We start from the raw sequence: 11019 nt of genomic DNA, 5'->3' as shown, positions 1-11019 counted from the left end.
TTGACCCCCCCCCCTTTGTTCAGGGACACATTATTCCATTTCTGTTAGTCACATGTCTGTGGAACTTGTTCAGTTTATGTCTCAGTTGTTGAATCTTGTTATGTTCATACAAATATTTACACATCTTAAGTTTGTTGAAAATAAACGCAGTTGACAGTGAGAGGACGTTTCTTTTTTTGCTGAGTTTATTATGCATAAGATAAATCCTATCACACATGACAAGTCATGGATCTGAATAGGATGGGAATGTAGGATCTCTCTGACTCTTTATGTTTGATAACTGTTTCTTTATGTGTGATAGACTGTATGTTTTTATCTCAACTCTCTCTTTCTCTGACTATTTCGCTTTCTCGCTCTCTCTTTGTCTCAATATCTCTTTCTCTCTCTCTCTATTTCTCTCTCCCTCTTTCATTCTCTCTCTCTCTCTGTCGCAATTTCTCTCTGCCTGCCACCTCTTTCCCGGGGCATTTCCGTAGAGAACTTCTCATCTTCATGGTGTGATGGGCTGGCGTTCTGTGCACTCATCCATCGCTTCTTCCCAGATGCTTTTGACTTCTCAGCCCTGAACGCATCTGAGAAAGAGAAGAACTTCACCCTGGCCTTCAACACAGCAGAGTACCAAGCTGTGTGTGTGTGTGTGTCTGAGTGTGTTGTAAAGTAATCATCCTCTCTCTCGCTCTCTCGCTCTGTCTATATTTATATCTCTCTCTCTGTCTCTATTTCTCTCTTTCGCTCWCTCTCTCTGTCTCTTTTGACGTATGCGGTCATGGATTTGAGGAAGTTACGCTGTGTTCTGGCAAAGAGGGTCTTGTGATCCGAGGTGTAAAAACTGAATTATGACATTATCAGACCTTGTGGTCGTTATTCATAGTTTACTTGCATCACCCATTGAGTCTTCCAGCCCTTTTGACTACTAGTAGGGAGTGAATGAGTGAGAGAGGGACCACATGAATGTTAAAGGCTAAGTGCTAATGCCCTTGATACGCATTGAAAGACACTGGTCATTCAKTAGCAATGTAAATAGCAACAGTTTAGACAAGCAAAACAGTACAGATAAATGAACAGTCCTTTTTACAGATGGGCAATATTGGAAGTATCTCTCCCATATGTAATTTAATTTGCTTTCATGGTGTGTATTGGCTTTCTTTCGTTGTATCTTTTCCTTCACATTCATGTGTTCGCCATCAGACAAACCCTGAAAATTGGACTTCATTTGGTGAGAGAGAGAGGGATTTAGGGGAGAGGAGGGGTCAAATGAAGGGGAGGGGAGACTGGGTGGAAGGAAYGCTATATAAACTATAAAAGAGAGTTGAGGGAAGTGAGGGGAGTAGTTTTCTAAGAGTAGCTGGAGATCTTCTTCTGAACTGTGAGTAAGTGGTTCATTTGTCCACAGAACTGAATGTTGCGACAGAGCAGTTGTCTCTTTTTTATTACGTCTAGTTTCTTTGGCAATGTGTTTGGAATGTTAGAAATGTATGTTTGCCTTCAATGCGATTGCAGCAAAATGCAATGGCCAGTCGCTCAAAARGACACAGAAAAGCATTATTTTAGGGTATATGCTATTCAAGAGGGCATTCAAGAGAGTCATTGAGATTTGAAATCACTTTCAGAGAAGAGATGGGCTTTTAAAAATCTTTGTTGGGTTTTGTTTTCTGATTTTCTATTTTTCTWMTTTTCTCTCTTAGGTGAAGTGACTCCACCAGGGAACCTAAAAAGAGGGAAAGAGCGGGACAAGACCATGCTGGGTTGTGAGGGTGAGGCGGTGGTGCGGCGGTGGCTGACCCTGGTCACAGGACTGCTGGAGTGCCTGTGTTTTGCGGGGGTCGTTTTTGGCTGGGCCTCCCTGGTGTTCGTCCTGAAGACGGAAGGCTACTTCAGCTACCTGTGTGTCAACACTACCGGGGTCAATGGAACACTATTCCTAGGTCAGTGACTGAGACACCTCACCATCCCGTTTCAAACATAATGTATCATTTGTTTGGATTCACAGTATATCTTAAAATACAAAAAAAAATGTTTAAGGTCATTCAGAGGCCTGGGCACACTCATGCACACACACCTCCCCATACTGACAGCACTCTGATTGTGTGTGTGTGTGTGTGTGTGTGTGTGTGTGTGTGTGTGTGTGTGTGTGTGTCAGACTGCAGTGCTCAGGATGAACAGTTCTCCCTCATCTTCACTATCGCTTCCTTCATGAACAACTTCTTGCTGCTGCCCAATGGCTTCCTGTTCGACCGTTTTGGCACCATGGTGACCAGGCTGCTGGGAATGTGAGTCTTTTTGTAAACATGTTATAACGCATCATTAAGCTGCACAGGGTTGATAACCTATATTCAACCATATCCATAACGTAAACAACCTAATGCAGTAGTGTCACTAAAACAAGATACTGAGCACAGCTATATGAGCCTTGTCTTATCTTATCTTGAGACTGTATCTTGACCTTTCACTCAAATATCCCGTTGACATCAACCATTGATGTGTGCTTAGTGTTGAGTTACCCGCAATGGTTTYGCCTTACGTGAAGACAGTATATTATAGAGTCTTGTTAAATGTTTAAGAATCTGTTCAGAGTTAATGAGGCTTTATTACATGCCTAATCTCATGGGAGTTGAGATTTCTTTGTCTCTGGRCGATGCTGCACTAACGGCTCATTTTATGGCTGTTAGACTGAGAGACCGTCAAAAAGCACAGTGCTATGAAGCAGCCAGACAGCTGGCAATAAGGCCCGAGGGGGTGTGTTTTATAACCAATATACCACGGCTAAGGGTTGTTCTTAAGCACGACGCAACGGGGAGTGCCTGGATACAGCCATTAGCCGTGGTATATTGATCATATACCACAAACCCCCCAGGTGCCTTATTGCTATTATAAACTGGTTATGAATGTAATTAGAGCAGTAATTTTCTGTCATACCTGTGGTATATTGTCTGATATACCACAGCTTTCAGCCAATCAGCATCCAGGACTCAAACTACCCAGTTTATAATACTAAACACAGTCTGCCATTGCCTCAGCCATAACAGAGAACCTCTATCAGTCTCTCTCTTTACCACTCTCTCCAACAGTTTCACTCTGTCCCTGCCTATCTGTCTCTCTCTTTACCACTCTCTGCAACAGTTTCACTCTGTCCCTGCCTATCTGTCTCTCTGTTTGTGCTATTTAAGTGACGGTGGAAAGCATGAGGATGTGTACCCTCCAGTGCTAAGTCACTCTTTTTCTGTCTGTCACATCCTGTTATTTCCTTTTGGAGGGGTTCCCATGTCTGTTCACAATAACAGATGTGGAGAACGCTCTGGGAGGAGCAAGGGAGAGGGGAGTTGTGTTTGTGAGAGAGAGAGAGAGAGAAGAGAGAGAGAGAGAAGAGAGAGAGAGAGAGAGACGAGAGAGAGAGAGAGAGAAGGAGAGAGAAGAGGAGAGAGAGATGAAGTGGAGAGAGAAGAGAGAAAGAGAGAGAGAGAGAGCGAGAGAGAGAGAAGAGAGAGAGAGAGAGAGAGGAGAGAAGAGAGAGAGAGAGAGAGACGAGAGAGAGAGAACCAATGGAAAGTGCTGGTGTGAGTTGAGAGAGAGAGAGAGAAGAGACAGAGAGAGTAGAGAGAGACCAATGGAAAGTGCTGGTGTGAGTTGAGTTGTCTGGGCCTCTAGTTTCCTGTTGGAGTAGATTGGACTCAGTGCCTAGTTATCCAAGAGACGGTGCAAGACAGCGCTAGAGGGCGAGCACTGCCAGAGGTAAGGAATGAAGGGAGAGTGGACATGCCAAGCAGAGAGAGAGGGAGTGAGAAAGAGGAATGAAGTTGGACAGGGTGGGAGACATTTACAGATATAGTTAAGGGCTGGGGGTTATGTTGTTGACTGTGAGTGTTCAGGGTGTGGTTGAGCCTGGGGTTGATGGGGTTAGACTGGGCCAACTAGGGTTAATGTGGCAGTTACTGAAAAAACCTTCCATAGCCCCAGATTCCAAATCTGCATCAACAAACTCCCCATACATCGCCTCCTAAGCCAATCAGAAGCAAATCCACATMTTTTCACACTAGGTGGAGGGGAAATGAAAAGAGAAGGAATGCAAATAGAGAGAGGATAGAGACTAGAGAGGGAGGTTTATGTGTAACTCTGTGTTGTTGTTTTTGTRGCACTGCTTTGCTTTCTCTTGGCCAGGTCACAGTTGTAAATGAGAAAGCGTTCTCAACTGGCCTAGCTGGTTAAATAAAGGTGAAATAATAAGAATAGAAGAGGTTGAGATGTGACCTCGACCTCGTAGCTAGGACCAGGAAAACACAGCTAATGTGGGCTAAGGCTCTTAAAACAGGGCTAGGATAGTGGGAGGAACAACCAGAGGGAAGTTAAACAAAGTATTTTTTAACATTACCCCRTGACTGGTCTCATTGTGACATTGTGTTTCTGATTGTCAGCGAGTGTGTATGTGTGTGTCTTCTCCAGATCAATGTACACCTCTGGTGCCTTGTTTGTGGCCTTCTCAAGTTCAGGTAAAATCATTGACTTTTCAAAAACAGGCTTTATGGCACAGCTTACCCAATATCCAAAGCTTTTGATACATTTTTATCAACAGTTGGAACGTTTGTTACACTTTTGTCAGCAATTCGCAAGATTTAGGTCTGTTCTGTTTTTCTCTCAGCTCTGTCCGTCCTCCTCTTCCCGGCGCTGTCCTGCATCTCTGTGGGAGGCATCTTGTTTCTGGTCACCAACATGCAGGTCTGTTCTCTCATATTCATTACCTCCTGAATAAACATCAGTCATGTACACAGCAGTCCTCAGGGCAGAGTTCTCTGAGTAATTAAAGAGGACCATGACTGGGAACACAATCATGATATAGCATTTGACTTGTTTGACTTGGGGTTTTGTCAGTCTGTGGTATGTACTCATGAAATATGCTTCACTTCTCTGTTACTCCTGTAGATAGGCAACCTGTTTGGTTCCGCTCGCTCCACCATCATCACCCTCTACAATGGTGCCTTCGACTCCTCCTCCGCACTCTTCCTCATCATCAAGGTAAGACACACACACACACAGAGATTATAAATTGATAGCTGTCAATGAGGTAATGATGATGGGGATGATGATGATGATGATGGTGATAATGATGCCATCCCTCCTGCCTCTCTTCTGCTCTAGCTGCTATTTGAGGCTGGGATCTCTCTGCGTGCCTCTTTCCTCTTCCTGGCTGCGTGTGGCGTCATCCACCTGGTCAGGACCTTCCTCCTGCTACCCAGAACACACATCCCCTACCCCCTCCCTGAGGGCTACCACCTACGGTAAGAACACATCCCCTATCCCCCCCCCGAGGCTGTACACCTAGGGGTAGGAACACATCCCCTACCCCCTCCCTGAGGGCTACACCTAGGGGTAAGAACACATCTCCTACCCCTCCCTGAGGCTACACATACGGGTAAGAACACATCCCCTACCCCCTCCCTGAGGGCTACACCTACGGGTAAGAACACATCCCCACATCCCCTACCCCCTCCCTGAGGGCTACACCTACGGGTAAAGAACACATCCCCACATCCCCTACCCCCTCCCTGAGGCTACACATACGGGTAAAGAACACATCCCCTACCCCCTCCCTGAGGCTAACATAGGTAAGAACACATCCCCTACCCCCTCCCGAGGGCTACACCTAGGGGTAAGAACACATCCCCTACCCCCTCCCTGAGGGCTACACCTAGGGTAAGAAACACATCCCTACCCCCTCCCGAGGGCTACACCTACGGGATAAGAATACATCCCCTACCCCCTCCCTGAGGGCTACACCTACGGGTAAAAACACATCCCCTACCCCCTCCCTGAGGGCTACACCTAGGTAAGAAACATCCCCTACCCCCTCCCGAGGGCTACACCTAGGTGAAAGCAATACATCCCCTACCCCCTCCCTGAGGGCTACACCTAGGGGTAAGAACACATCCCCTACCCCCTCCCCGAGGGCTACACCTAGGTGAAAGAACAGGAGTTGGACAGAAAATAGACCCAGGGAAAGAAGGGAATACATGTCTGCTGAGTGTTTGTTGCTCTTAGCAGAAGCTCTAATAAACTAGAGACCCCAGCACACCCCCTGTGGGTCCAGTCTGTCTGTTCTCTGTGTGACTCTAACCAGTGTTGCTATAACTCCCTGTGACAGAATAAACTGTGGCCAGACCAAGACCTTCAGCCCGGAGCAGACAGCAGCAATTGCCAGCGTGCAGAGTGATGATGTCACGGAGGAAACGCCTTTTAACAATGAGAGCGCAGAGAAAGGTGTGTAGATTTAGGTTAACTTGATATCAGCCCTTCTCGTTCCCTTGTCCCATATGTTCATGACTGGTTGACCATACAGACCTTGTTAACTGCAATTACATAATCTGTGTGTATTTGTGACTGATTTGACCTCTTCCTCTCCTCCCCAKCCCCTCTCAGTGGCTACTTTCTGGGAGTGTTTCCTGTCCAAGTTCTTCCTCTGGCACCTGGTGTGGTTATCTGTCATGCAGCTGAGGCACTACCTGTTCATCGGCACCCTCAACCCCATGCTGCAGAGACTGACCCAGGGAGAACCCTCTCTGGGTACACACACACATACACACTCACACACACACACTTACAAAAGCCTATTGTCAGACATTATACTTATGCATCAGACATTATACATATGCCAAAACTATGTGGACGCCCCTTCAAATTAGTGGCTCCGGCTATTTCAGCCACACCCGTTGCTGACAGGTGTATAAAATCGAGGACACAGCAATGGAATATCCATAGACGAGCATTGGTAGTAGAATGAACCGCACTGAAGAGCTCAGTGACTTTCAACGTGGCACCATCATATGATGCCACCTTTCCAACAAGTCAGTTCTTCAAATTCCTGCTAGAGCTGCGCCGGTCAACTGTAAGTGCTGGTATTCTGAAGTGGAAACATCTAGGAGTAACAACGGCTCAGCTGCGAAGTGGTAGGCCACACAARCTCACAGAATGGGACCGCCGAGTGCTGAAGCGCGTAGCGCGTAGAAATGGTCTGTTCTCGGTTGCAACACTCGCTACCGAGTTCCAAGCTGCCTCTAGAAGCAATGTCAGCGCAAGAACTGTTCATCGCGTGCTTCATGAAATGAGATTCCATTAAATTAGTTTCCATTTCCGACAGCCGCATACAAGCCTAAGATCACCGTGCGCAATGCCAAGCATCGGCTTGAGTGGTGTAAAGCTTGCTGTCATTGGACTCTGGAGCAGTGGAACACGTTCTCTGGAGTGATGAATCACGCTTCACCATCTGGCAGTCCGATGGACCAATCTGGGTTTGGCGGATGCCAGGAGAACGCTACCTGCCCGAATGCATAGTGCCAACCGTAAAGTTTGGTGGAGAAGGAATAATGGTCCGGGGCTGTTTTTCATTGTTCGGGCTAGGCCCCTTAGATCTAGTGAAGCGAAATCTTAACGCTACAGCATACAATAACATTCTAGACGATTCTGTGCTTCCAACTTTGTGGCAACAGTTTGGGAAAGGCCCTTTCCTGTTTCAGTATGACATTGCCCCCGTGCACAAAGTGAGGTCCATACAGAAATGGTTTGTCGAGATCGGTATGGAAGAACTTGACTGGCCTGCACAGAGCCCTGACCTCAACCCCATCGAACACCTTTGGGATGAATTGGATCGCCAACTGCGAGCCAGGCCTAATCGCCCAACATCAGTGCCCAACCTCACTAATGCTCTTGTGGCTGAATGGAAGCAACTCCCTGCAGCAACGCTCCAACATCTAGTGGAAAGCCTTCCCAGAAGAGTGGAGGTTGTTATAGCAGCAAAGGGGGACCAACTCCATATTAATGCCCACAATTTTGGAATGAGATGTACTTTTGGCCATGTAGTGTATTACTGTCTTAACCGTTTATAAATATCTTACTGATGTTTAATAAAGTAGACTAAGTAGACTTACAAAGAAACTCTCTTTCTAAGCACGTCCTTATTCCGCTCTGTTTTTCCCTGCAGTGAGCACATACACCAATGCTTTTGCTGTAACCCAGCTTTGTGGGGTGCTGTGTGCCCCCTGGAACGGCCTCATCATGGACCGACACAAGGGCAAGCCCAGGGCCCCAGGTACAAACTTCACCTATAGACACTAATACAAATTCTCTACAACACACATGTGAAACCTCACACACTCACACTCCAAACCAAACACACAAAGAAAGTTCTTTCGCAGGTCACTTTCTTTGCTATGCCAACAATTTCAGAATGTAACAGGCTGTTCCTGCAATTTCAGTTAAAACTCAATAAAACAAGTCTCAAATATAAGGATGTCTATACATTACAGCTGTTTTCAAATACATTGCTCTGCTATTAAGAGTTTTACTGGAGGAACATTTGGGCTGAAGAGCCTCTGACCTTCAGTACATTACTGCTTGGAAGGGYGTGACTGAAGTGGCGGTGTCGTATGCTACCTAAGGAGGTGGTGTAGAAATGGAGAAGACAGAATTAAARCGAGATTAACATCTTCACACTACTGAAATATGTGTACAACACTGTATTTTTGTGAAAACTCGTAAGTGAAATTATACTCTAAACTAACTTCAACACCAGATCCCTGAGAACTGCTTGATTCTCTGACCCTGTATTACTGTGAAGGGGGCGGGGAAGGGTGTAACATATGCATGGGTTTGTAAACACAACACTAATCCTATCTGTGTGTTTGTGTGTGTATATGTGTGTGTACATACTGTTAGTTTTGGTGTATGTGTAACAGTATAACTTAGTACGTCCCCTCGCCCCTACCCGGGCTCGAACCAGGGACCCTCTGCACACATCAACAACGGTCGCCCACGAAGCATCGTTACCCATCGCTCCACAAAGGCGCGGCCCTTGCAGAGCAAGGGGAACCCTACTTAAGTCTCAGAGCAAGTGACGTAACTGATTGAAATGCTAGTAGCGCGTACCGCTAACTAGCTAGCCATTTCACATCCTTACATCCACCCCCCTTTCAACCTCCTCCTTTTCCGCGAGTACTAACCAGTGATCCGGGTCAACAGCATAAATGTAACAGTACCACTTAGTACGTCCTCGCCCCTCCCGGGCTCAAAACGGAGACCCTCTGCACACATCAACAACGGTGCACGAAGCATCGTTACCCATCGCTCCACAAAGGCCGCGGCCTTGCAGAGCAAGGGGAAACCCTACTTAAGTCTCAGAGCAAGTGACGTAACTGATTGAAATGCTAGTCGCGTACCCGCTAACTACTAGCCATTTCAATCTCGTTACATATGTGTGTGTGTGTGTGTGTGTTGCAGGAATAGTGAGAAGGGGCAGACCTGCGTGCATCAGTGCTCTCCCTAACACTGACGGCGCTGCAGTGTGTCCTGTTCTCCATCTGTGCCTCCACCCCTTCCTCCCCCTCCAGTACCTCACCTTCATCCTGCAGGTCCTCAACCGATCCTTCTCTATGGAGGCAATGCAGCCTTCATCAGCATTGCGTGAGTCACACAGACCACACACACACAACACACACACACACACAACACACACACACACACACACCACACACCAACCACACACACACACACACACACACACACACCAACACCCACCACACACACACACACACACACACACACCAGCCATTTGCAATAACAAACATTATGCAACAGGATAGGGGAGTACAGACAATAGATGCTCACACCTTCTTAGTGTCATACTTTTGTACAGTAGTACAAATTAATTAAATTATCTCCCTTGCCTCCCTCCCTCTGTGTAGTTTTCCTCCGTGTCACTTTGGGAAGCTGTATGGTATGATCATGGCTCTGTCTGCAGTGGTGGCTCTGCTGCAGTACCCCTGCTTTACCCTGGTCAAAGGAGTGCTGGAGGAGACCCACTATACGTGAGTGGAGCTACTGTTATCAGATTGACCAGATAGACTACCTTATACTTTGGGAGAGCTTTGCAGCAGGCTTTAAACTTTACCATTATGTTCTAATGTGGACTTATTGCAGAGTGGTGACCCATCTCCCTTCCCCTCATCACTCTCTCTCTTTTCCTCTTTCCTCTACAGGTGAACATAGCCCTGCGTTACTCAGCCTGCTGGCTTCATCCATCCTGTCTGTGTCTATCTGCACTGTTGTGGCCTAGCAGCCCAGAGGGGTAAACCCAAGGCACCTCCCTCCCGCTCCTCTAGCACAGCTCTAAAAAGGGAACAAACACACACTTTAAAAAGGCCATTTCAACCCTCGCTCCTCTGTTTCCTCTCCAGTTGTATATTATATACAGTTGAAGTCGGAAGTTTACATACACCTTAGCCAAATACATTTAAACTCAGTTTTTTACAATTCCTGACATTTAATCCTAGTAACAATTCCCTGTCTTAGGTCAGTTAGGATCACCACTTTATTTTAAGAATGTGAATGTTAGAATAATAGTAGAGAGAATGATTTATTTCAGCTTTTATTCTTCTCATCACATTCCCAGTGGTCAGAAGTTTACATACACTCAATTAGTATTTGGTAGCATTGCCTTTAATTGTTTAACTTGGGTCAAACATTTCGGGTAGCCTTCCACAACCTTCCACAATAAGTTGGGTGAATTTTGCCCATTCTCCTAACAGAGCTGGTGTAACCGAGTCAGCTTTGTAGGCCTCCTTGCTCGCACACGCTTTTTCAGTTCTGCCCACAAATTTTCAAAAGGTTGAGGTCAGGCTTTGTGATGGCCACTCCAATACCTTGACTTTGTTGTCCTTAAGCCATTTTCCACAACTTTGGAAGTATGCTTGGGGCATTGTCCATTTGTAAGACCCATTTGCGACCAAGCTTTAACTTCCTGACTGATGTCTTGAGATGTTTCTTCAATATATCCACATAATTTTCCCTCCTCATGATGCCATCTATTTTGTGAGTGCACCAGTCCCTCCTGCAGCAAAGCACCCCCACAACATGATGATCGCACCACCGTGCTTCACGGTTGGGATGGTGTTCTTCAGCTTGCAAGCATCCCTCTTTTTCCTCCAAACATAACGATGGTCATTATGGCCAAAAAGTTACATTTTTGTTTCATCAGAC

General features: G+C 46.3%; 1 protein-coding gene across 1 annotated transcript; it reads left to right on the top strand.

Moving 5' to 3' along the window:
• The first annotated feature begins 1326 nt into the window (after positions 1-1326).
• Positions 1327-10644, top strand: LOC111965505 (equilibrative nucleobase transporter 1-like). The gene is given in 15 exon segments (XM_070444212.1): positions 1327-1366; positions 1686-1925; positions 2141-2270; positions 4438-4484; positions 4634-4710; positions 4915-5007; positions 5131-5270; positions 6134-6249; positions 6409-6552; positions 7967-8074; positions 9275-9349; positions 9352-9408; positions 9411-9444; positions 9726-9848; positions 10020-10644. Coding segments are annotated over 14 exon segments (1335 nt in total). The 5' UTR covers positions 1327-1366; positions 1686-1738; the 3' UTR covers positions 10024-10644.
• Positions 10645-11019: the final 375 nt, after the last annotated feature.

The sequence above is a fragment of the Salvelinus sp. IW2-2015 genome, linkage group LG6.2 (genome assembly GCF_002910315.2).
Source record: "Salvelinus sp. IW2-2015 linkage group LG6.2, ASM291031v2, whole genome shotgun sequence".
Taxonomy (NCBI): Eukaryota; Metazoa; Chordata; class Actinopteri; order Salmoniformes; family Salmonidae; genus Salvelinus; species Salvelinus sp. IW2-2015.
This window is presented reverse-complemented; position numbering and strand designations above follow the sequence as displayed.